At 38.5% G+C, this 27,708-nt stretch overlaps 1 protein-coding gene across 1 annotated transcript; it reads left to right on the forward strand.

The window, feature by feature from the left end:
- Window positions 1-4,574: 4,574 nt before the first annotated feature.
- Window positions 4,575-22,792, forward strand: LOC103505831 (chromatin-remodeling complex ATPase chain Iswi-like). The gene is made up of 13 exons (XM_017442591.1): window positions 4,575-4,801; window positions 4,982-4,991; window positions 5,088-5,287; window positions 5,572-5,811; window positions 6,155-6,296; window positions 6,980-7,267; window positions 8,552-8,740; window positions 9,611-9,766; window positions 10,397-10,537; window positions 16,627-16,821; window positions 21,188-21,355; window positions 21,932-22,143; window positions 22,558-22,792. Exons 1-13 carry the CDS (start codon window positions 4,575-4,577, stop codon window positions 22,790-22,792), a joined length of 2,403 nt encoding a protein of 800 aa, XP_017298080.1.
- Window positions 22,793-27,708: the final 4,916 nt, after the last annotated feature.

Genomic DNA, 27,708 nt, shown 5'->3' on the forward strand with positions numbered 1-27,708 from the left:
CGGTAGACGCGGTTAAACGTTAAACCGATGTGACGTTGTGACGCGTTAGAAGTGTGACGCGGATTTTATGCGCAGGGCCGGATTACCCATAAGGCAGAATGGCAGACTGCCACGGGCCCCGCGCTTTTGGGGGCCCCGCGCTTTGAGGACTTACACTAGATATTTATGGGTTTTATTTAAAAAAAAAAAAAAAAATCGCCCGCGGCGCTGAAAAATTTACTTTTGGTGAGACTGGATTTCTCAAGATTGTGGACCAAAATTTTCAAAAATTTCGCCTGCGGCGCTCTAATTTATTTTGCTCACTTTAGCGTTCAGCTAAAATTAGGATAAGAAAATATCTAGCAAAATTTTCAAAAATTTCGCCTGCGGCACTCTATTTTATTTTGCTCACTTTAGCGTTCAGCGAAAATTAGGATAAGAAAATATCTACGAATTAGGTACGTCAAAAATTAACTTGTGACAAGCATGAGGCACATATCTACCTACTTTTTGAAAAATTTCGCCTGCGGCGCTGAAAATTTCAAGTTCGATCAGCCCAAACTGGGGGCCCCGCGCCTTTGAAACTGCCCCGGCCCCCGCGGGGGGCTAATCCGGCCCTGTTTATGCGTTGTTATTATTATTATTGATCTCACTTTACAAGCACTACCTGAAAATGGTCGATGGTTTTAGAATCGTTAAATTTACCATGTCATCTTTACACATAATCGTAGGTAAACCACAACAGATACATACACAGATAGGTAATGTACTGGTAAAATTTCTTTGGAAGCACAAGCGAAACATGAAACATGTCATTAAAAGTATAGGCAGTAGGCAGACTTTATAGCTCTAGTTAATAGCTTTTAAATAATAGCCATAGTTAAAGTGAGTCTAATGCTATTAGTCACTATAGTCTTATTACAAATCCAAGAAAAAAACACCAAAAAAAGGTACTTCAAAAAAAAAAAAAAAAAAAAAAAAAAAAAGAAAATCACTCGGAACGCTCGTTAAATTACCAAAACTTACACCTTGCACGCACTTGAAAAATCAGCAAAAAACAATAGGTACCTACTTTGTCAATAATTTTGTTTGTTCCGAAAAAAAAAGAACAAAAAACAACCGAAATTTGTATTCTTTAAAAAAAAAGAAAAACTTTCTGATTTATTTGATACCGAAAGATATTTAATACTGAAAGAATATGTCGATCTAACTTCGAACACGCGACCTGCTTATTAGAAGAAGAAAGTTAGAACTGGCAGCGAGGTGAATCCCATGTGAACATTTCAGGTTCTGGTCTTCAGGTATTCTGATATATTCTGGTCTGGGTTTGGTATGGTTTGGTGTGGAAGTTCCAGAGAAAGTACAAGTGATGGTGCCATCCTCGGGCGTAACGGAACCAACTACTTCAGCAAGAAAATCACTCGGAACGCTCGTTAAATTACCAAAACTTACACCTTGCACGCACTTGAAAAATCAGCAAAAAACAATAGGTACCTACTTTGTCAATAATTTTGTTTGTTCCGAAAAAAAAAGAACAAAAAACAACCGAAATTTGTATTCTTTAAAAAAAAAGAAAAACTTTCTGATTTATTTGATACCGAAAGATATTTAATACTGAAAGAATATGTCGATCTAACTTCGAACACGCGACCTGCTTATTAGAAGAAGAAAGTTAGAACTGGCAGCGAGGTGAATCCCATGTGAACATTTCAGGTTCTGGTCTTCAGGTATTCTGATATACCTATTCTGGTCTGGGTTTGGTATGGTTTGGTGTGGAAGTTCCAGAGAAAGTACAAGTGATGGTGCCATCCTCGGGCGTAACGGAACCAAAATCCGCGGCGGCATTCAAAATCCGAAGGTTGACCTTGATAAGTTGATAAGGATAGTGGAGAATTGAGAATTTAGTGGAGAAAAATATATCCGCTAAGTTACTTAGTAGAAGAAATTAGTGGAGATGGTGCTTTTGCTTTGCAGTGGTACCTATACCTTACTTGATTCTTGATTATGTTAATTTGTGGGTAGGTACCTTCAGATACATAGGTATAGGTACCTACCTCACTTTGTCCGTTGCCCAGAGCGAATTATCTGCTTTTGCTTTGCAGTGGTACCTATACCTTACTTGATTATGTTAATTTGTGGGTAGGTACCTTCAGATACATAGGTATAGGTACCTACCTCACTTTGTCCGTTGCCCAGAGCGAATTATGTGTGATGGATCTGGGAATTTTGATGAATAATTTTATTAGGTATTATTTATTATAATGTTGTTGATATTATTTTTTTGTCATTGAATAAAGGGATTTCTAGTAATTAGAATTATTTAAAATTATTTAACATTTTAACTCGTTTAATATTGGACGGTTTTTTTCTTTTTAATTTTAAATGTGTAAGTATATGTTTGACTGTTTTTTTTTTTACATCTACCTGAATTACCTTCTTATAATTATTATCTATCCGGAACCAGATTAGCTAAATTAGAACTTGGAACTCTACTTAGTTAGAGGCCTAGGAGTAAGTCTGTCCCAGGACCTAAAGTAAGGAAGGTATAAGTGAGTTGTATGTTGAGTTACGCTTGGCTGGGAAAACAATTTAAATACTTACAATCAGAAAGGATGACAATAACACAGAATAGGTATCTATCTACTATAATGTAGTGATATCTAGGTATAGTTGTCTACTATCTATCAATCTATCTGGTGGTACCTAGGTATAGGCGTATAGGTAGGTAGGGGATAATCTGTACATCAGGTGAAGAAAATACTTGGTGTCATTATAAGAAGAAATCTGGAGAATTTCTCATGAACGGTTTTTTTCTTCTTAAATTTAAATGTGTAATTTTATGTTTGACTGTTTTTTTTACATCTACCTGAATTACCTACTTAGAATTATTATCTATCCAGAACCAGATTAGCTAAATTAGAACTTGGAACTCTACTTAGTTAGAGGCCTAGGAGTAAGACTGTCCCAGGACCTAAAGTAAGGAAGGTATAGGTAAGGTTGTATGTTGAGTTACGCTTGGCTGGGAAAACAATTTAAATACAATCAGATAGGATGACAATAACACAGAATAGGTATCTATCTACTATAATGTAGTGATATCTAGGTATAGTTGTCTACTATCTATCTGGTGGTACCTAGGTATAGGTAGGTAGGGGATAATCTGTACATCAGGTGAAGAAAATACTTGGTGTCATTATAAGAAGAAATCTGGAGAATTTCTCATGAAGCGATTGTCCATCTACTCTTCCTTTTAAATAGAACTTAGATACCGACTTACTTTAGTCCTCAGATACCTAGGTAATACATACCTACCTACATATTGTACCGACTTTAGATACTTTACCGGTAATCTACTCAGAGTGTAATCCATGTTAAGCTGCTCCGACTGTGGTTGTCACTAATCCAACTCACTTGTGGTTTGTGGTATATTCAGATTTCAGATAGGCAAGACGGTAGGTATCTATTTGTCACTGCCTGTTATAGAAGACTGACATGACAGGTAGTTAGGTACATATACTTTACTTTCCTTGTCCGCTTAGCCACAGGTTTTAGGAAGGTACGTACTTTGGATTTACTTTACACTCTTTACAGTCCGCTCTAAAAAGATAATATATTATGTATAACCAGGTAGAAACTATTTCGGTGGAGTAAGTGGTCAAGGTTTTTTTTTTTTTTTTTTTTTTTTTTTCTTTTTCTTTTTCTACCCCCCTTTGTAGAATCCTGATTATGCCATTATCAGTAACTTGAACCATAGACCATTAGTCATTCCAATCATTAGAGTAAATAATCTTCTTTTCACAGTCTGTTCCTAAACTTACCGTTGCAGATTTCTCTTCTCTTCAAACAGGCGCGGTATTTCGGGTAGGAAATCCTCAGTGAGGACATGGTGCAGCGTTTTCTCTTCCTTACAAGGCGCATCTGCCGTGGCTTCAGCCAGTTTGGTCCAATCCTCTTCCGTGTAGCATACCACTTGCCATGTGCCTGCACCTAGGTCTAGCTCAAACTCGGGCTCTTCCTCACTCGGATCAAGAGGTCGAATACGCTTCCTACCCCGTTTGGGAGGCGCTTCTTTCTTTTTCTAAAAAGAAAAAAAAAAAATAATACAATGGTGTTTGTTTATAATGCTCGAATAGGATTGAAGAGGTCTTTTACTCCAACACAACCTACATAGGTACTAATACAATGGTGTTTGTTTATAATGCTCGAATAGGATTGAAGAGGTCTTTTACTCCAACACAACCTACATAGGTACTTTTTTGAGTGCTGAGTAGCCTACTTTAGGGGAAAAGAGTCTTATTCAAACAGTATGCATAAGAACTATCAACATTTTTTAATTTTCTTTTTTCAGTCACCGTCATCGTATGACTGAACAAGAGGAAGATGAAGAACTCCTCGCCAATGCCAACACTGAGGGCAAAACAATTGTCTCATTCGAAAACTCCCCATTCTACATCAAGGGAGGCGAGATGAGGGACTATCAGGATTTTTGAGTGCTGAGTAGCCTACTTTAGGGGAAAAGAGTTTTATTCAAACAGTATGAATAAGAACTATTAACATTTTTTTTTTAATTTTCTTTTTCCAGTCACCGTCATCGTATGACTGAACAAGAGGAAGATGAAGAACTCCTTGCCAATGCCAACACTGAGGGCAAAACAATTGTCTCATTTGAAAACTCCCCATTCTACATCAAGGGAGGCGAGATGAGGGACTATCAGGTGCGAGGTCTAAACTGGATGATTTCCCTGTACGAGAACGGAATCAATGGTATTCTGGCTGACGAGATGGGTCTGGGGAAAACTTTGCAGACCATTTCTTTGCTGGGGTAAGTTCTGAGAAACCTAAAAATAACCATTAAAAAATCACAGGAGTTTTGAAACAAGAGGGTGTGGGTTTAATCCTAAAGGTATGAAATTTCATCCCCTATATTGTCTGAAAATTTGACCATAATAGCATCAATTCTGTAGTAAGCAATTATATATATATTTCTCTTTTATGTATACAGGTATCAAAATGCCAATTTCAACTCTAAAATACAAAGAAAAAATATCTTGATTTTTCTTTAATCCCATACTTATAATCTCCTTACTTATTTCCTTTCTGTTTCACAGACCAAAGATCGACGTAAGAGATTTGACTATCTACTCAAACAAACTGAAATCTTTTCTCACTTCATGACAAACCAAGGTGTCAAAGGCGGAGGACCCAAAACTGCAGCACCAGCATCAGCAGCGGCCCCAGGAACTCCTAAAGCCAAAGGCCGACCTAAAAAGTCACTCACCAAAGAAAAGAAAAATGTTGACCCCAGCGAGTAAGTTTGGAAGTAGATTAGTCATATGGCCACATATTTTCATTGTTACACTAGTAATTTGTTCAACTGTAGGACAGACAAAAGGAGCCCTCAAAAGACCAATTGAACCCCAAATTTTAAGAGAAAACTTCCCGTAAGATTTTATCAATATTACCTAATTTTATAATTTCATCACAATTGCGCCAAGTTTTTTTGAGTGCTGAGTAGCCTACTTTAGGGGAAAAGAGTCTTATTCAAACAGTATGAATAAGAACTATTAACATTTTTAAATTTTCTTTTTTCAGTCACCGTCATCGTATGACCGAACAAGAGGAAGATGAAGAACTCCTTGCCAATGCCAACACTGAGGGCAAAACAATTGTCTCATTCGAAAACTCCCCATTCTACATCAAGGGAGGCGAGATGAGGGACTATCAGGTGCGAGGTCTCAACTGGATGATTTCCCTGTACGAGAATGGAATCAATGGAATTCTGGCTGATGAGATGGGTCTGGGGAAAACATTGCAGACCATTTCTTTGCTGGGGTAAGTTCTGAGAAACCTAAAAATAACCATTAAAAAATCACAGGAATTTTGAAACAAGAGGGTGTGGGTTTAATCCTAAAGGTATGAAATTTCATCCCCTATATTGTCTGAAAATTTGACCATAATAGCATCAAGCAGTATTCAATGTAGTTATGGATGTCTTTAAAATAATCTTATTTCTAATTTGGTTCACAGTATAAATAAATAAGTAACATGAAGACCATGCCAACCCCATATAGAAATGGGATATGGTTTTGTGGGAGAAGAAGAACACTGATTATAGTTACCATATCCCAATATCTATGTAAATGTGTAACCATTATTTTTCTCATTCCATCTCCAGATACATGAAGCACTATCGGAACATAGCGGGACCTCACATTGTCATTGTACCCAAGTCTACCTTACTCAACTGGATGAATGAGTTCAAGAAGTGGTGCCCTACACTACGAGCTATCTGTTTGATAGGAGATCAGGATGCCAGAGTGAGTTTTATAGAATAGGATGCCAGAGCGAGTTTTATAGAATAGGATGCCAGAGTGAGTTTTTTAGAATAGGATGTCAGAGCGAGTTTTATAGAATAGGATGCCAGAGCGAGTTTTATAGAATAGGATGCCAGAGCGAGTTTTATAGAATAGGATGCCAGAGCGAGTATTATAGAATAGGATGCCAGAGTGAGTTTTATAGAATAGGATGCCAGAGTGAGTTTTATAGAATAGGATGCCAGAGCGAGTTTTATAGAATAGGATGCCAGAGCAAGTTTTATAGAATAGGATGCCAGAGCAAGTTTTATAGAATAGGATGCCAGAGTGAGTTTTATAGAATAGGATGCCAGAGTGAGTTTTATAGAATAAGATGCCAGAGCAAGTTTTATAGAATAGGATGCCAGAGTGAGTTTTATAGAATAGGATGCCAGAGCAATTTCCTCTGATTTTGTGTGGAATAATTTTACTCACCCGTTTTCTCAATAAAGCAGTGCTCTTATTCCCAACTACATAAAGCTTCTTCTTCTTTATTTTCCTCTCCTATCCTATTGGAGGTTGGAAATCATCATGGCAATATGGTGTTGCTGGTAGCGTTGAAGAGTTGCTTAGAGTTGTAATCAAACCAGTTCAGTCCAGTCCAATCAGCTTTTCTTGCTACATTTCCCTCGTCTCGTGTGTTTCAGAACGCGATGATTCGCGACGTGATGATGCCGGGAGAGTGGGACGTGTGCATCACCTCCTACGAGATGTGCATCCGAGAGCGCGGCGTGTTCAAGAAGTTCAACTGGCGCTACCTGGTGATAGACGAAGCGCATCGCATCAAAAACGAAAAGTCCAAACTGTCGGAAATTGTGCGCGAGTTCAAAACCACGAATCGGCTCCTCCTGACGGGAACCCCGCTACAGAATAATCTGCACGAGCTGTGGGCCCTGCTCAACTTTTTGCTGCCTGACATTTTTAGTTCCTCTGACGTGAGTATTGGTATAATAGTTGGATTTTCCTTTCGGAATTTCTCCTCTTCTGAAGTTCATTTCCCCTCTTTTGGCGTGATAGCACGACCACGTTGGCTGCCACGGGACGCTATTTGCTTTTTGTTTAATGAAAATATTCCAAGAATTACTTGGCTTGTGGGTAAACGCTATAGAATATGTTTTGGCAGCCAACGTGTTGCTTTTGGCGTGATAGCACGACCACGTTGGCTGCCACGGGACGCTATGTATTTGAATTGGTTACCTGGAAGAGAGACCTCCGATTGAAATTTGCTTTTTGTTTAATGAAAATATTCCAAGAATTACTTGGCTTGTGGGTAAACGCTATAGAATATGTTTTGGCAGCCAACGTGTTGTTTTTGGCGTGATAGCACGACCACGTTGGCTGCCACGGGACGCTATGTATTTGAATTGGTTACCTGGAACAGAGACCTCCGATTGAAATTTGCTTTTTGTTTAATGAAAATATTCCAAGAATTACTTGGCTTGTGGGTAAACGCTTTAGAATATGCTTTGGCAGCCAACGTGTTGAAGTTGAAAATTGACCTCAATGTTCAGTTTACCAAAAGGAAAGTATACTTTTGGGGTTAAATTTGTATTACTTACTTTAAATTTTAAAAATAATAAATATAGGCAGGTGAATGATCAGCATCATTAATTGAGACTTCAAAAGTTTCAAAGACCAAGGGTTTATACAATCACATACGGAGAACGTATGCTGGAATATGCTATTCCTACTTTATTACATAACTATTGTCAGGAATTCTTAGATGAAGAGAAAAAAAATGTGATAAAAAGTAAAATAAAAAAAAGTTTACTGCGAGATGCAAACTCGATATTATAAAAGTTACCTACCTACTTGTAATGAGGAAAAAAAAAAACAAAAAAAAAAACACAGATACCTACCTAGTTTAGACAAGTGATGAGAATGAGAACCATCTCCAAAAAAGTTAGGGCTTAGCTTAGGAGATGCTTTATTGTAAAGTTTAATTTTTGTTAAAATAAATGTACCATTAAATCAATCATTAATCATTAATCATTTTTAAGATGACTGAACTTGGTTTGTTGTTGTTTGTGTGGGTGTTGGACACTGTGTACTGTGATCTTGAATCAGCTGAATCTAATTAACAGTAGTACCAAAAGGAAAGTATACTTTTGGGGAGTACTTTTGGGGTTAATAGAGATAATCGAAAACAAAATTACGCTCCTTGTTTGTTTTCATTTAAAAAATATGACGTGATACTTATTTCTTTTCTTTTCCAACAGGACTTTGACTCTTGGTTTAACACAGAAGAGTTCATGGGCGACCATTCCATTATCGAGCGACTACATTCCGTACTCAAGCCTTTCCTACTGCGTCGTCTCAAGTCTGAAGTGGAGAAGAGACTGAAGCCGAAGAAAGAACTCAAGGTGTATGTAGGTCTGAGCAAGATGCAACGCGAGTGGTACACTAAGGTGAGTTTTTTTCATTTTATTTATTTATTTATTATTATTTTTTTAAGAGGTTTGATGGGAGGAACTTGCTAAGATTTTATCGTCCTAAAATCGAAGAGAGGAAGAAAGAAGGTAGGATAGGAGAAAGCCAGCCGTTCCGAGAACGAACAATACGAACATTATCCGTTCAGGATAAAATTCGCCCCAGGCGGGAATCGAAGGCCTAGCGCTTACAAGGCAGACGCGCTACCAACCAAGCTAACTAGGCTGGCTGCTATTTCTTTAGCAAGGGAGATTTCAGATATCTTTAAGAGGTTTGATGGGAGGAACTAAAACTGCTAAGATTTTATCGTCCTGAAATCGAAGAGAGGAAGAAGGTAGGATAGGAGAAAGCCAGCCGTTCCGAGAACGAACATTATCCGTTCAGGATAAAATTCGCCCCAGGCGGGAATCGAAGGCCTAGCGCTTACAAGGCAGACGTGCTACCAACCAAGCTAACTAGGCTGGCTGCTATTTCTTTAGCAAGGGAGATTTCAGATATCATCCCTGTTTAAAGTCCCTCAGCCAGACTACCTTTCCGGAATTCGAATGACGGAATTCCTCAGCCTTTATTTTGTCCTATAGACTTATGACGCAATTTCTCAGCCTTAATTTTGTCCTATAGACTTTTCTCTTGAATTCGAATGACGGAATTCCTCAGCCTTTATTTTGTCCTATAGACTTATGACGCAATTTCTCAGCCTTAATTTTGTCCTATAGACTTGGTTTCTATTTTCCACTTCTTTTGAAGTTGGTTTCTATGGAATTTTCCAGCTGTTCCTTTTATTATTCAAGTTTTCCATCTATCCCTGGACTTACAGGTATGTTAGCTTTACCATTCACTACAGAATGGTTCTAATGAAAGACATAGATGTGGTCAACGGAGCCGGCAAGTTGGAAAAGATGCGACTGCAGAACATTCTCATGCAACTGAGGAAGTGTAGTAACCACCCTTACCTGTTCGACGGAGCTGAGCCCGGTCCTCCCTATACTACTGACGAACACTTGGTAAGTTAGAGAATCCATTTGGTAAAGCATTGCGAATTTGAGGTAGAATCCAATGAAAACTGTGGCGAAAAATCCCAAGTCAAAACTGTGAAAAAACATTTTACACTACTGACGAACACTTGGTAAGTTAGAGAATGCATTTGGTAAAGCATTGCGAATTTGAGGTAGAATCCAATGAAAACTGTGGCGAAAAATCCCAAGTCAAAACTGTGAAAAAACATTTTAAAGTTTCACTTTAATAAATTATGTTAAAAGAAAAAAATAGAAAGAGATTAAGTAATTTGGATTTTGCCGCACCAGAAACAAGTTCAAACTTTAAACAGTCTTGACGTCATATCGAAAGATTGGTGGAAAGGTGGGTCACCGTGGGAAAGGTGAAAAGGAAAGGGGGAGGGTCACCATTGGTATTTTTCAAATTGATTGATCTTGGGAAGGCCGTAGAAGAAAGAAAAAAAAATATCGTAGATTCACTTTTTTAGTTAGTGAAAAAAAAAAAAAAAAAAAAAAAAAAAAAAAAAAAAAAAAAAAAAAAAAACTTCATGAAATCTTTTGGTTGACAGAATTAGTCGAGATCTTTTGCTTTCAATTTTTCACACATTGTATCTTCATCATTCTGTATTTCTCCCTCAGGTATTCAACAGTGGCAAGATGGTAGTCCTGGATAAACTTCTACCGAAACTCAAAGCTCAGGAGTCCCGAGTTCTCATATTCTCACAAATGACTCGTATGCTGGATATTCTAGAGGATTACTGCTATTGGCGAGGATTCAAGGTAAGAAAAAACCGCGAAGGTGCTGGGTTCAAATCCCGGCCTGAATTGAAATTTTCTGACAGATCTTCTCCGTTCTTGGATAGGCATGGATGTAAAAGAATGTGCCTTGAAGTAATGCGAAAGCGGTTCCACGGTACAATCTTTTTTGATTCTTCTTCTTTTCAATGTTTTTTGCTACTTATTTATATTTTTTTTTTCTTCTAACTTTCTCCTCTTTTCTCTCCCACAGTACTGTCGTCTAGATGGTCAGACGGCTCATGAGGATCGTCAACGTCAGATCAATGATTTCAACATGGAAGGTTCGGACATCTTTATCTTCATGCTGTCGACACCCAGATTGAGAAAGGTAACTTGAAACTTCATCTTTTTCTTCGCCTTTTCCCGTGTACAGATGGGGTCGGCGTTTTTTGTCAGCCTCTCAATCAGCTCTAACTAGGGTGATTACTTTGGGCTGACATTTGGTTTTGGCCACAAATTTTACGAGTTTATGCCCTTCGCACTCAACCTTTGCTATTTCTTCAGCAAAGGAAATTCAGGCTGGTATACTACTATACTCCCTGTTTAAAGTCCCCCAGGCAGACTAAGCTGGTCTACTCCCCGTTTAACGTCCCCCCAGCCAGACAACCCCTTACTCTCTCACTATTTATGAGTAATTCATTATATTGGTCTCAATTAATAAAATATCTGTTGTTGAATATGTAATAGCCTATTTCTAGGAGATTAATATTGAAATTAAAAGAAGTGAGAGACATAAAATAAAAAAAGCTCACATGTTGAAATCAGAAGAAAGAATGAAAAATCATTGTTTATTTATTTTTCCAAATTATCTTTTCACATTTTTAGGCTAGGGCCTGTTGTATCAACTTTAACCAAAGCTTGAAGGGGCTGTTGAACATTACACGTACCTTCGAGATCATCTTTCTTTAGCCGGGGGAAAAATGTGAGGGACAACTGTTTCAGTTCAATCACACAATGATGCTCTGCATATTGCATAAAGTTTGTATAATTCTAATAGGGCAGAGATGAGAGCTAAATAGGGAAAAGAGATGAGAGAGTTGAAGTGAGGGGGAGAAAAGGGCGAGGAAGACCGCAGAAAAAGTGGAAAGGTTGTGTGAATCAAGAAAAAATGAACAGGACATTAGGTACATAAAAGGGCTGCCTGGAATTGACTGACAAGAAACGCCGACCCTTTAAGTAGGAAAAGGGTAGGAAGAAGAAGAAGAAGAAGAAGAAGAAGAAGAAGAAGAAGAAGAAGAAGAAGAAGAAGAAGAAGATAAATAGGGATATAATGTTCATCACTTAGAGGAAGTTTGCTCTCTGTAGGAACTTTTTTTCGACATGAGTTCTGTAGAGATGTCTTTAAAATATTCTTATTTCTAATTTGGTCCACAGTATAAATAAACAAGTAACATGAAGACCATGAATTACCATATCCCAATTTCTATGTACTTAAATGTGTATAGTGTAACCATTATTTTTCTCATTCCATCTCCAGATACATGAAGCACTATCGGAACATAGCGGGGCCTCACATTGTCATTGTACCCAAGTTCTTATTTCTAATTTGGTCCACAGTATAAATAAACAAGTAACATGAAGACCATGGATTACCATATAAATGTGTAACCATTATTTTTCTCATTCCATCTCCAGATACATGAAGCACTATCGGAACATAGCGGGGCCTCACATTGTCATTGTACCCAAGTCTACCTTACTCAACTGGATGAATGAGTTCAAGAAGTGGTGCCCTACACTACGAGCTATCTGCTTGATAGGAGATCAGGATGCCAGAGTGAGTTTTATAGAATAGGATGCCAGAGTGAGTTTTATAGAATAGGATGCCAGAGCGAGTTTTATAGAATAGGATGCCAGAGCGAGTTTTATAGAGTAGGGCTCACAATATTTGCTTTATTGATGAATGTTTATATGCTAACACTAGCTGAATTCCGTCGCTTCGCTCCGGAATCCCGCTAGTTCATCCCGAGGCATGGCCAAACTTGTGGAAAAGGCATGGCCGGTGGGGCTCACAATATTTGCTTTATTGATGAATGTTTATAATATGCTAACATTCATAGGCCTTACTTGAAGTGGTTAAGTAACTATTTACTGCAACCTGTTGAAATACAAATGAGTTGGGGGAAAAAAACTTTCTGGGATTACCTGAATCACTAATGTGTCTTACATACATATCCCTACATCCTTACTTCTAGAATTGATTTTAAGTCGTAAATGTACCTATATTGAGACAATTTCCTCTGATTTTGTGTGGAATAATTTTACTCACCCGTTTTCTCAATAAAGCAGTGCTCTTATTCCCAACTAAATAAAGCTTCTTCTTCTTCTACTTCTTTATTTTCCTCTCCTATCCTATTGGAGGTTGGAAATCATCATGGCAATATGGTGTTGCTGGTAGCGTTGAAGAGTTGCTTAGAAGGCCTTACTTGAAGTGGTTAAGTAACTATTTACTGCAACCTGTTGAAATACAAATGAGTTGGGGGAAAAAAACTTTCTGGTATTAACTGAATCAATAATGTGTCTTACATACATATCCCTACATCCTTACTTCTAGAATTGATTTTAAGTCGTAAATGTACCTACCTATGTATATTGAGACAATTTCCTCTGATTTTGTGTTGAATAACTTCACGCACCCGTTTTCTCAATAAAGCAGTGCTCTTATTCCCAACTAAATAAAGCTTCTTCTTCTTCTTCTTCTTCTTCTTCTTCTTCTTCTTCTTTATTTTCCTCTCCTATCCTATTGAAGGTTGGAAATCATCATGGCAATATGGTGTTGCTGGTAGCGTTGAAGAGTTGCTTAGAGTTGTAATCAAACCAGTCCAGTCCAATCAGCTTTTCTTGCTACTTTTTTTTACATTTCCCTCGTCTCGTGTGTTTCAGAACGCGATGATTCGCGACGTGATGATGCCGGGAGAGTGGGACGTGTGCATCACCTCCTACGCCCTAAAAGATGGGTTAAGCTTATACGAATCTACGAAGTGATAGATATAGAATATACCTTGTTTATCCTGCTGAGATAGGACTGAAAAGTACCTTTACTCTCGCAGTTTAACCAAGGTCTTGTCTATTTTGATATTTTATGGGATACATTTTTCCCTACGCTTGAAATTTGGATCAATCTCGGATTAAACTCAACCCCGAGATAATCCACAGTGGTAAAACTCAACCTAGAGTTCCTGCCAATTAATAGGTAAGTTAGATGGTACATGAATAAGGAGGGGAGGATTGTAAGCACTTATTCCCTTTACCAACCTCAATGGTGTAGTGGTTAGGACGGTAGACTTTGGATCTGGAGGTTGGTGGTTCGATAAACATTCAAAGTTTCACTTTAATAAATTATGTTAACAGAAAATACGTTAATAGAAAAAAATACAAAGAGATTAAGTAATTTGGATTTTGCCGCACCAGAAACAAGTCTTGACGTCATATCGAAAGATTGGTGGAAAGGTGGGTCACCGTGGGAAAGGTGGAAAGGAAAGGGGGAGGGTCACCATTGGTATTTTTCAAATTGATTGATCTTGGGAAGGCCGTAGAAGAAAGATTATCGTAGATTCTCTTTTTTAGTTAGTGAAAAATTCACAAAAAAAAAAAAAAAAAAAAAAAAAAAAAAAATTTGAAAGAAGGGAGTTTACTGGCGAGGATTCAAGGTAATAAAAACTCTGCGGAGGTGCTGGGTTCAAATCCCGGCCTGAACTGAAGTTTTCTGACAGATCTTCTCCGTTCTTGGATAGGGATGGATGTAAAAGAATGTGCCTCGAAGTAATGCGAAAGCGGTTCCACGGTACAATCTTTTTTGATTCTTCTTCTTTTTCTTCTTCTTTTTTTTCTTCCTTCTTCTTCTTCTTCTTTTTCTTCCTTCTTCTTCTTTTCAATGTTTTTTGCTACTTATTTATATTTTTTTCTTCTAACTTTCTCCTCTTTTCTCTCCCACAGTACTGTCGTCTAGATGGTCAGACGGCTCACGAGGATCGTCAGCGTCAGATCAATGATTTCAACATGGAAGGTTCGGACATCTTTATCTTCATGCTGTCGACACGAGCCGGAGGTCTGGGTATTAACTTGGCCACGGCAGATGTGGTTGTTCTGTACGACAGCGATTGGAATCCCCAGATGGACTTGCAAGCCATGGTACGTACCTTTGAGATCATCTTTCTTTAGCCGGGGGAAAAATGTGAGGGACACCTGTTTCAGTTCAATCACACAATGAAAGTTTGTATAATTCTAATAGGGCAGAAATGAAAGCTAAATAGGGAAAAGAGATGAGAGAGTTGAAGTGAGGGGGAGAAAAGGGCAAGGGAGACCGCAGAAAAAGTGGAAAGGTTGTGTGAATCAAGACTTGAGCGAGAAAAAATTAACAGGACATTAGGTACACAAAAGGGCTGCCTGGAATTGACTGACAAGAAACGCCGACCCTTTAAGTAGGAAAAGGGTAGGAAGAAGAAGATAAATAGGGATATAATGTTCATCACTTAGAGGAAGTTTGCTCTCTGTAGGAACTTTTTTTCGACATGAGTTCTGTAGTCAGATTGAGAAAGGTAACTTGAAACTTCTTCTTTTTCTTCGCCTTTTCCCGTGTACAGATGGGGTCGGCGTTTTTCGTCAGCCTCTCAATCAGCCCTAACTAGGGTGTTTACTTTGGGCTGACATTTGGTTTTGGCCACAAATTTTACGAGTTTATGCCCTTCGCACTCAACCTTTGCTATTTCTTTAGCAAGGGAAATTCAGGCTGGTATACTCCCTGTTTAAAGTCCCCCAGGCAGACTAAGCTGGTCTACTCCCCGTTTAACGTCCCCCAGCCAGACAACCCCTTACTCTCTCACTATTTATGAGTAATTCATTATATTGGTCTCAATTAATAAAATATCTGTTGTTGAATATGGGGTTAGTGTAAGTCGGGCCTAAAGCGTTCCTTTCTCTGTTGATTCACAGGTGAAGCGAAAATCCTACGCCGAGGCAGTATCAAGAAGGCATTGGAAGCAAAGATGTCGCGCTATAGAGCTCCATTCCATCAATTGAGAATAGCGTACGGCGCTAACAAGGGCAAGAATTACACAGAGGAAGAAGATAGATATCTCGTAAGTACCTCGGTGGCGTAGTAGTTAAGACGCTCGCCTGGTAAACAGGAGGACGCAGGTTCAAGATGTCGCGCTATAGAGCTCCATTCCATCAATTGAGAATAGCGTACGGCGCTAACAAGGGCAAGAACTACACAGAGGAAGAAGATAGATATCTCGTAAGTACCTCGGTGGCGTAGTAGTTAAGACGCTCGCCTGGTAAACAGGAGGACGCAGGTTCGATCCCAACCGAGGCATGGAATTTTATGATTTATTTGAGACTTTGACCAAATGATCACATAATAAAAAAGTTCCAAGGGTTAGGTGGTGAAGAAAGCCTCTAGCGTTAAAAGCCGCCTTTCGCCCAGCAAGCAATACTGGCTCGATTGAAAATATTGTAGTCGGATTAAGGATTTATTGCTACATATCTTAAATTTCAAATTCTAGTAATAATTATTTATTTACATACATACATATCCTTCTTAATCGTTCCATCTTAAGGGACGGGTCGAAATTGGAGATGGGAAGAAATTGAAAATGATGAAAAATACGACAGAATTTGGTGGAGAGGCTTTGTGCATCTACCCGCCCTTAATATTTTATTTACCACCCACTTTCTTCCGCTAAGGCTATTGTGTTCTTGTTTTCCCCCAGGTATGCATGTTACCATACATACATACATACATACATACATACATACATACATACATACATACATACATACATACATACGCTATTGGCGAGGATTCAAGGTAAGAAAACTCTGCGGAGGTGCTGGGTTCAAATCCCGGCCTGAACTGAAATTTTCGGACAGATTGGATAGGCATGGATGTAAAAGAATGTGTCTGGAAGTAATGCGAAAGCGGTTCCACGGTACAATCTTTCTTCTTCTTCTTCTTCTTCTTCTTCTTTTTCTTCTTTTTCTTCTTCTTCTTTTTCTTCTTCTTTTCAATGTTTTTTTGCTACTTATTTATATTTTTTTCTTCTAACTTTCTCCTCTTTTCTCTCCCACAGTACTGTCGTCTAGACGGTCAGACGGCTCATGAGGATCGTCAACGTCAGATCAATGATTTCAACATGGAAGGTTCGGACATCTTTATCTTCATGCTGTCGACACGAGCCGGAGGTCTGGGTATTAACTTGGCCACGGCAGATGTGGTTGTTCTGTACGACAGCGATTGGAATCCCCAGATGGACTTGCAAGCCATGGTACGTACTGTAATAGCCTATTTCTAGGAGATTAATATTGAAATTAAAAGAATACAAAAAATTGTACACAAATTACTAGTGCTAAATTATTTCTTAGGACAATTTCTACCATTCAACCCTCTACATAATGAACTTCTCGTCTGAAACTTTAGCAAAATGGCTAAAGTTTGTATCGACCGATTGGAACAGCTCAGGTTCACGACATTCATTTTCCATCATGACCTTCTATTTTCTCTTCTAACATAATTGCTTGCCCTATTTTATATTTGACTAGAGTTCTTGGGGATTTTACATCTCACTCGAGTTTCGTCTCTCTCGTAGGCTTTTTTATACGCCCCTCAGTAGGCTTTTTTATACGCCCCTCAGTATGTCATAAACCCTTTGAAGAAAATGCAGAGACGAATTGTTAAGCTCCTTTTCAACGGCTGTGAGCAAAACGTCCAAGATGACTGAACTTGGTTTGTTGTTGTTTGTGTGGGTGTTGGACACTGTGTACTGTGATCTTGAATCAGCTGAATCTAATTAACAGTAACTCTTCAAACATTTTCTTCTTGTCCACTATGACTAGGTGAGGATTATCGAGAGAAGCAGAAGATAGTCCCGATTGGACACTGGATCGAGCCACCCAAACGAGAGAGGAAAGCCAACTATGCTGTCGACGCTTATTTCAAGGAGGCGCTGAGAACGAGCGAACCCAAAGCACCCAAGGTGAGTGAGACGAATGTTTGATAAAAATCGGTAGCTACGAAAGTTTTTTTTTCCAAGTAATAGAGGGAACTGTAATTGCTGTGGTCTTATCGTCCCGAAATCAGAGAAGCAAGACAGGATAGGAGAAAGCCACCAAGTAATAGAGGGAACTGTAATTGCTGTGGTCTTATCGTCCCGAAATCAGAGAAGCAAGACAGGATAGGGAGAGGAAAATTTCCATCGTGTTTTGAAAAAATTAAATATGGTTGTTTGGTATCAAATGCTGGGAATTGACTATCAAGTCATTTTCCCAAAAGAAATTTGAAAAAATTAAATATGGTTGTTTGGTATCAAATGCTGGGAATTGACTATCAAGTCATTTTCCCAAAAGAAAAGAAAGAGAGAGATAAAAATGTCTAGAATACTTCTAGCTCAAGACATTTCCGGAATTCGGGTTAAAACAGTCTCTACCTCAATAACCCGAACTTTTCAAAATTTATCTCTCTTGAAACCCCAATTGGCATATGGATGTTTAACTCTTCATTAGCTTCAAACATAAGCTCCTTTAGAGTTTAAGAGGTTCCCTCTGTATCTGGAAATTAACACCTTTCAATTAACTTCTTTTTCCTCCCGACAATCCTTCAAAATCTACTATCCATACAAGTTTTTCAATTTACTAAATTAACGTTTAATGATCTTACTCCCTCAGTAGTGGTTATCACGGTGGACTCTGGATCACATAATAAATTTTAGTGTAGTGTATTAAGCGGGGAACTACTTTTGTCTATTGGGTTGTAAGGACTACTTTTGATGCTTGTCACACATTCAATTTCCTTTTCCCTTTTACAAAGTTCTGTTCTTCATTTTCCTCTTCTAGGATCGAGCTCATCGTATCGGTCAGAAGAAACAGGTGCGTGTGTTCCGTCTGATTACGGAACACACTGTGGAGGAGAAGATAGTGGAGAAGGCGGAGGTGAAGCTACATCTGGACAAGTTGGTCATCCAGCAGGGCAGACTGGTGGACAGCAAGAATGCCTTGGGCAAGGTAAGTGATTTAAGCAATCAACTAATCTTAATCGTTCCATCTTAAGGGACGGGTCGGAATTGGAGATGGGAAGAAATTGAAAATGATGAAAAATACAACGACAGAATTTGGTGGAGAGGCTTTGTGTATCTACCCGCCCTTAATATTTTATTTACCACCCACTTTCTTCCGCTAAGGCTATTGTGTTCTTGTTTTCCCCCAGGTATGCATGTTACTATCAACTAATAGTAACAAACATGTATGTATTTCCATCGTGTTTTGAAAAAATTAAATATGGTTGTTTGGTATCAAATGCTGGGAATTGACTATCAAGGCATTTTCCTAAAGAAAAGAAAAAGAGAGATAAAAATGTCTAGATTTCTAGTTTCTAGAATACTTCTAGCTCAAGACATTTCCGGAAATCAGGTTAAAACAGTCTCTACCTCAATAACCCGAACTTTTCAAAATTTATCTCTCTTGAAACCCCAATTGGCATATGGATGTTTAACTCTTCATTAGCTTCAAACATTAGCTCCTTTAGAGTTTAAGAGGTTCCCTCTATCTGAAAATTAACACCTTTCAATTAACTTCTTTTTCCTCCCGACAATCCTTCAAAATCTACTATCCATACAAGTTTTTCAGTTTACTAAATTAACGTTTCATGATCTTACTCCCTCCCTCCTCCCCCCCCTCTCTCTCTCTCTCTCCCCTCCATATCCTAAGTATTCTTCCCTTCCCATGTACTTATTTATTGAAAATTCTAAATTATAACAACATCAATCTTACCTCTTCTTGATAAAAATACTCTTTATCTTTATTTCTGTGACTTTATCACACTTCTGTGACTCACTTGATTTGCCCTTGTATTTTGCGTGCTCGGTGTTTTTTGTAAGGTCAAGGTGCCCAAAAATCCAGAGCTGGGCTCGGACGCCACCAAGGCCCAGAAGGAGGAGCAGAAGAAAATTGACGAATCCGAGCCTCTCACGGAAGAGGAACTTGCTGAGAAGGAAGAACTATTGACACAGGTAAGTGATAGATAGCAGCTAAACTCCGGGTCGGGTACAAGGTGCCCAAAAATCCAGAGCTGGGCTCGGACGCCACCAAGGCCCAGAAGGAAGAGCAGAAGAAAATCGACGAATCCGAGCCTCTCACGGAAGAGGAACTTGCTGAGAAGGAAGAACTATTGACACAGGTAAGTGATAGATAGCAGCTGAACTCCGTACATAAAAAGCCCACTTTGAGGCTTGGGTGTATACTGTACACCTTTGAGGCTTGGGTGTATACTGTACACCTTTGAGGCTTGGGTGTATACTAAACTCCGTACACAAAAAGCCCAATTTGAGGCTTGGGTGTAAACTGTACACCTTTGAGGCTTGGGTGTATACTGTACAGCCCTAAAAGACGGGTTACGCTTATACGAATCTACGAAGTGATAGATACATATATGTAGAATATACCTTGTTTATTCAAGCTTCTATGAATCTACGAAGTTATAGAAACCTTGTTTATCCTGCTGAGATAGGACTGAAAAGTACCTTTACTCTTGCAGTTTAACCAAGGTCTTGTCTATTTTGATATTTTATGGGATACATTTTTCCCTACACTTGAAACTTGGATCGATCTCGGATTAAACTCAATCCCGAGACAATCCACAGTGGTAAATCTCAACCTAGAGTTCCTGCCAATTAATAGGTAAGTTAGATGGTACATGAATAAGGAGGGTAGGATTGTAAGCACTTATTCCCTTTACCAACCTCAATGGTGTAGTGGTTAGGACGGTAGACTTTGGATCTGGAGGTTGGTGGTTCGATTCCATGTCCAGTCATAAAATTTAGCGTAATTTATCAATCGGGGAACGATACTCGTGACAAGCATTTATGCTTAACACGATTCAAATTCCTTTTTTTACTCATTCCCTTTGTGTGTGTGTGTGTGTGTGTTTTTTTTTTTTTTTTTTTTTTTTTTTTGGGAATCATTGTTTATTTATTTTTCCAAATTATCTTTTCACATTTTTAGGCTAGGGCCTGTTGTATCAACTTTAACCAAAGCTTGAAGGGGCTGTTGAACATTACACGTACCTTCGAGATCATCTTTCTTTAGCCGGGGGAAAAATGTGAGGGACACCTGTTTCAGTTCAATCACACAATGAAAGTTTGTATAATTCTAATAGGGCAGAAATGAAAGCTAAATAGGGAAAAGAGATGAGAGAGTTGAAGTGAGGGGGAGAAAAGGGCAAGGGAGACCGCAGAAAAAGTGGAAAGGTTGTGTGAATCAAGACTTGAGCGAGAAAAAATTAACAGGACATTAGGTACATAAAAGGGCTGCCTGGAATTGACTGACAAGAAACGCCGACCCTTTAAGTAGGAAAAGGGTAGGAAGAAGAAGATAAATAGGGATATAATGTTCATCACTTAGAGGAAGTTTGCTCTCTGTAGGAACTTTTTTTCGACATGAGTTCTGTAGTGGTTATCACGGTGGACTCTGGATCTGGAGGTTGGTGGTTTGAGTTCAAGTCACATAATAAAATTTGGTGTAGTGTATTAATCGGGGAACTACTTTTGTCTATTGGGTTGTATGGACTACTTTTGATGCTTGTCACACATTCAATTTCCTTTTCCCTTTTACAAAGTTCTGTTCTTCATTTTCCTCTTCTAGGATCGAGCTCATCGTATTGGTCAGAAGAAACAGGTGCGTGTGTTCCGTCTGATTACGGAACACACTGTGGAGGAGAAGATAGTGGAGAAGGCGGAGGTGAAGCTACATCTGGACAAGTTGGTCATCCAGCAGGGCAGACTGGTGGACAGCAAGAATGCCTTGGGCAAGGTAAGTGATTTAAGCAATCAACTAATAGTAACAAATATTTCCATCGTGTTTTGAAAAAATTAAATATGGTTGTTTGGTATCAAATGCTGGGAATTGACTATCAAGTCATTTTCCCAAAAGAAAAGAAAGAGAGAGATAAAAATGTCTAGAATACTTCTAGCTCAAGACATTTCCGGAATTCGGGTTAAAACAGTCTCTACCTCAATAACCCGAACTTTTCAAAATTTATCTCTCTTGAAACCCCAATTGGCATATGGATGTGTAACTCTTCATTAGCTCCTTTAGAGTTTAAGAGGTTCCCTCTGTATCTGGAAATTAACACCTTTCAATTAACATCTTTTTCCTCCCGACAATCCTTCAAAATCTACTATCCATACAAGTTTTTCAATTTACTAAATTAACGTTTAATGATCTTACTCCCTCCCCCCCTCTCTCTCTCCCTCTCCCTCTCCCTCCCTCCCTCGTCCCCTCTCCCCTCCATATCCTAAGTATTCTTCCCTTCCCATGTACTTATTTATTGAAAATTCTAAATTATAACAACATCAATCTTACCTCTCCTCTCTCTCCCCTGACCAGGATGAAATGCTGAATATTATTCGGCACGGGGCAGACCACGTGTTTGCCGGCAAAGACTCCGAGATCACCGATGAAGATATCGATGTCATTCTGGAGCGCTGCGAAGCCAAAACCGAGGAACTTAATAAGAAATTCGAACAACTGGGTGAAAGTTCCCTGCGAGATTTCACGCTTGACGCTCCCACGCAGTCTGTGTACAAGTTCGAAGGTAGGTATTTTTTCATTGGTTTAATCGTTATTTTTAGACTCTTTATTACTCTGTAAGTATTGGTTATTTTAATTTAATGTACACAAATACAAAAAATTGGTGAAAGTTCCCTGCGAGATTTCACGCTTGACGCTCCCACGCAGTCTGTGTACAAGTTCGAAGGTAGGTATATTTTCATTGGTTTAATCGTTATTTTTAGACTCTTTATTACTCTGTAAGTATTGGTTATTTTAATTTAATGTACACAAATACAAAAAATCCTTCTTTCTTCGATTTCAGACCTCTGTTGTTACAGTACCCTCTTTTTTCGGCTTGAACGATCTGGTATTCCTGTGTTAAAACGACTTATTCGAAAAAAAACTCTTTTTTTTTACTGAAACAAATTCTTACTATTTTATTCTCCAATTTTCTCCCCCAGATGTAACACTCTCATCACACTCATCGAACGAGAAAACCAGGAACTGGAAGAGAAAGAGAAAGCCGAGAAAAAGCAACAGAAGGGAAAGAAGGGAGCGGGTAGTGCGGCAAACGCCAATAACACTCCGGTCACCGAAGGCAAGGGCAAGAAGAGAGGGGCGGCCGCTCCTGCAGAAACCACTGCGGCGGAAACGAAAACGCCAGAAAAACCGCCGGCTAAGAAGAAGAAGCGGTAGACTTGAGATTGAAAGTGAGATGACAGTGTGAAATGTGGATTTTAAATATGGAGGATGTTTATTTAATTGATTCTTTTGCCGCGACCGAAATCTTGATTTTCATTGTTCTCCCTGGTATCTTCTGCAAGGCTCTTGGTGAATGAAAATAGATTGGGTGAAAGGGTTTCTTCAGAAAAACCCTCCGATTTGAAAATCCAGGCAGTAATATGTTAAAATTTAGACTTTGGCCGGGCTGACGTTAGCACGCCCCCCCGGGGAAAACCGTTTTTCTCGGAAAGTAACGGTACAAACGAAAAAAAAAAAAAAATCCAGTGGCATACCTAAGTATGAAGGTAGTAGACACTTAGAACACAATTCCCTAAGCTAGTCAGAAGGTCGAAATTTCGCTTGGCCCGGGCTGTTTTTAACTGACCCCTCTGGAAATTTGCAAGAACTATTATTGTAGAAAAAAAGGGCTCCAACAAAAGCCGTCGTCGGTTTATAAAACAAGTTAAGGTTTGGACACAGTCCGACTTGTCACTCATCCAACGCGCTGGGCGCTGCTTAACTTCACTAAATTAAGCTATGTATGTCTACTATGTTTAGTTTAATTTTTTTTGTACATTATATTGAATTTAGTTCTAAGGTTTTTTCGAACTAAACGCATGTTAACATTAGAAATCTGTATTGTATACTTTACCTACGTTTTTGTACCCTACTTAACACAACTCGTGTGTGAAGTTATGATACATTTTATAAACACGCATCTTGTGAAAATCTTGAATAAAAAGAGCATAATTTTTTTAAGCACTCGAAAACGAAATTGAAGTTTGTCTTTTATTACATTACCAGAGACCGGCAGAATATGGCACTTATTTGGCCAAAATATGGCACTAAAAAACATTATTTCGATGATAAAAGGTTAAAAACGAAGATACGATATAAGGAATGTTTCCTGGCTTGTCGTACCAAGTTACCCCTATTTTCATCAAAAGAAAAAAAAATGGTCCAAGTTACCCCGCTCTGTCATACGAAAACCGGTTTTTGTTGCGAAGAGTGGGACTGGCGGCAAAATTTGAAATTTCGGAAGATTTTAAAAAAATACCGGGACTTTTTTTTTACAATTTTTTTGACACTTTTCACTTCTAAAACGACCAAAACAAACGAAAAATGTGCAGAAAAAAACTATCGAAAACTATCGATAGTCAAGCCTCAACTATCGATAGCGTTCGATAGTCAAAACTATCGATAGTTCTCCTCCTCCGCCTGCCTCCTCTAGAGAGAGCTAGGGCTTATCTTTTTTCGTTGATTGTACATTTGTCACTTTCACTTAACTTACCTATCTACTTTCTTATCAGTTGCTATTGTAAGTTCTGTAAAGTCTAGACTTGATAGGCACTGATTACTGAAGTACTAGTTTGATTTGAAGTAACCAAGCCCTCGTATTCCTTGAAATGTAAGTACCTTTCTCACCGGCAACTTGATAGTCTGTCATATTGTCAGCTATTACTGCGTTCTTATTCTTAGTAGATAGGTAATGTACTGGTAAAATTTCTTTGGAAGCACAAGCGAAACATGAAACATGTCATTAAAAGTATAGGCAGTAGGCAGACTTTATAGCTCTAGTTAATAGCTTTTAAATAATAGCCATAGTTAAAGTGAGTCTAATGCTATTAGTCACTATAGTCTTATTACAAATCCAAGTACCAATGACAATAATTACCTTGACCCCCCGCGGGGGGCTAATCCGGCCCTGTTTATGCGTTGTTATTATTATTATTGATCTCACTTTACAAGCACTACCTGAAAATGGTCGATGGTTTTAGAATCGTTAAATTTACCATGTCATCTTTACACATAATCGTAGGTAAACCACAACAGATACATACACAGGATAGGTAATGTATCGGTAAAAATTTCTTTGAAAGCACAAGCGAAACATGAAACATGATGTCATTAAAAGTATAGGCATCAGACTTTATACTTTATAGCTCTAGTTAATAGCTTTTAAATGGGTAATAGCCATAGTTAAAGTGAGTCTAATGCTATTAGTCACTATAGTCTTATTACAAATCCAAGTACCAATGACAATAATTACCTTGACAATAGCCATAGTTAAAGTGAGTCTAATGCTATTAGTCACTATAGTCAACTTATTACAAATCCAAGTACCAATGACAATAATTACCTTGACAGAAGCAACGCCGGATGCCAAGCCTAAACACAACAAACTTCTTCGATAATTTCTAAACAAAAAACAACAAAAAGACAAATGAAATTATCAAAGCAAATAAAAAACGCACAGAAGCAACGCCGGATGCCGAGCCTAAACACAACAAACTTCTTCGATAATTTCTAAACAAATAAAAACAACAAAAAGACAAATAAAATTGTCAAAGCAAATAAAAAACGCACAAAAAACACTCAAATTAGGTACCTACTTCAGCAAGAAAATCACTCGGAACGCTCGTCAAATTACCAAAACTTACACCTTGCACGCACTTGAAAAATCAGCAAAAAACAATACTTTGTCAATAATTTTGTTTGTTCCGAAAAAAAGAACAAAAAACAACACTGAAATTTGTATTCTTAAAAAAAAAAAAAAAAAAAAACTTCTGATTTTTATTTGATACCGAAAGATATTGAATACTGAAAGAATATGTCGATCTAACTTCGAACACGCGACCTGCTTATTAGAAGAAGAAAGTTAGAACTGGCAGCGAGGTGAATCCCATGTGAACATTTCAGGTTCTGGTCTTCAGGTATTCTGATATATTCTGGTCTGGGTTTGGTATGGTTTGGTGTGGAAGTTCCAGAGAAAGTACAAGTGATGGTGCCATCCTCGGGCGTAACGGAACCAAAATCCGCGGCGGCATTCAAAATCCGAAGGTTGACCTTGATAAGTTGATAAGGATAGTGGAGAAATGAGAATTTAGTGGAGACAGCTAAGGTCTTATCGTCCTAAGAGAGAAGAAAGACAGGATAGGAGAAAGCCAGCCATTCCGAGAACGAACATTATCCGTTCAGGATAAAATCCGGTCCGGGCGGGAATCGAACCCGTGGACCAGCGCCTATAAGGCAGCCACGCTACCAACCAAGCTAACTAGGCTGGCTGTTGTACTTTAAACACGGAAGATACCAGGCCGAAATTTCCAGTAAGCTTTTCATATGGGTCGAGCAGCAATAACGCGGTCTAGATACAGGGAAGTCGGGTTTCTCCTATCCGAGTTTTATCGGGATTCTGCACTACTTTAACCTGCCTCGGTGGTGTAGTGGTCAAAACGCTCGCCTGGTAAACAGGAGGGCGTTGGTTCAATCCCAGCCGAGGTGTGGAATTTTATCCTCAATATAATTTGAGAATTTGACCACAATAATAGTAGTAGCCTACTGCTGGAGTACGGAATAATAATAATACAGGATGGGTGACGAAATTTAGGATAAAGTTCGGTCCGGATGGAAATTGAACCCGCGACCAAGCATTTACAAAGCAGGAACGCTTCAAGATATAACTAGGCTGGCTGGGCACAATTCCTGTAGGGTAAGGAAAGTAAAAACGAGTTATTCAAGACAATAATGGAGGCATATTGTAGAAAATTCATATGAATATGAAAAGAAACAAGTAGATATCCAAAGTATCGAACAAATAATACCAAAGCTATTCCGCCAGTGACAATCCACACGAAAACCAATTGAGTTAACCAAAGCTATTCAACAAAATAACAAGAACAATATATGAAACCCAAGTTAATCATGTTAAGAGATTACAAACAAACACGAGTTTTGATAGTTTCTAATTCAGAAAACAATGAAAGTTTGAAAAAAAGCGAATTTCACAAGGTAGGTATTATAGGTACCGCATTGTTTTATTGTGTTGGTATTGTTGGAATTCAAGATTGGCGTTTGCATACAATCAGTCATGTTAAGAGATATTACAAACAAACACGAGTTGATAGTTTCTAATTCAGAAAACAATGAAAGTTTGAAAAAAAAAAGCGAATTTCACAAGGTATTATAGGTACCGCATTGTTTTATTGTGTTGGTATTGTTGGAATTCAAGATTGGCGTTTGCATACAATCAGTCATCTAGTCGCATTCTGGTCGCCTTGTTTTTTTGTTTTTGTTTTTTTGTTTTTTTTTTTTTTTTGAATGATCGCTATAAGTTCGCCTACTCCTCAATTCAGTTCTGAATCATTGCTATAAGCCACTCTTTACACTGAGGTGTGTTTCGACATCTTTTGTTGAAATTAGTCGGGAACAAAAGGTGTGAACATTTTTGTTCTTACCCATGGTTAATTAACTAGGTTATTGGAAAGTTCCAGTTCTAGACTCTAGAGTATTTATCTAAGAACGGAGGAATTGGGTACCAATTGGTTGGTCCAGTGGTAACGCGCTTGCTTGCCATGCAGAAGGTCCCGAGTTCGAATCGCACCATCGACAAAAATTTGTACTACTCGTTTTTTGATTGCAAATATTTCAACGGGTTACTTTCTGGTGTTCTCGTGTTGACCCAGCACCTAAATGGGAAGTACTGTGTCTCTTCTCGCCCATCTGATGAGAGGCATACTACGGGATGGGCATGCTACGACACAGGCCACATGCGTCTAATGTAGCAGTTGTTTCATTGCTACGAAATAAAAACGGCGGTGGAACTATCTCATCCTTTTTTTTTTTGTTTTAATCTTTATGTATTGGTAGTGTTATTCTATTAATTTAACTTTTTTTCGCTTATTTGTTATCTTGATTCTTATGTGTAAAACAACAAGAACTTGGGAAAAAGTGATGAGTTGATATTATTTGTATGTTATCTGGAAGCAGCAAGATAATGTCATGTAGCTTTGATATGAACTGTATAACTAACGAATGTCTGACCGCCCTAGAGACCAGGTGGACAGGTTACCATGAGAAAAGCTCAGCCTTTTTTCGAAGAACATATAGTT

This window comes from Diaphorina citri, unplaced genomic scaffold (genome assembly GCF_000475195.1).
Source record: "Diaphorina citri unplaced genomic scaffold, Diaci psyllid genome assembly version 1.1 scaffold197, whole genome shotgun sequence".
In the NCBI taxonomy this organism is placed as follows: domain Eukaryota; kingdom Metazoa; phylum Arthropoda; class Insecta; order Hemiptera; family Psyllidae; genus Diaphorina; species Diaphorina citri.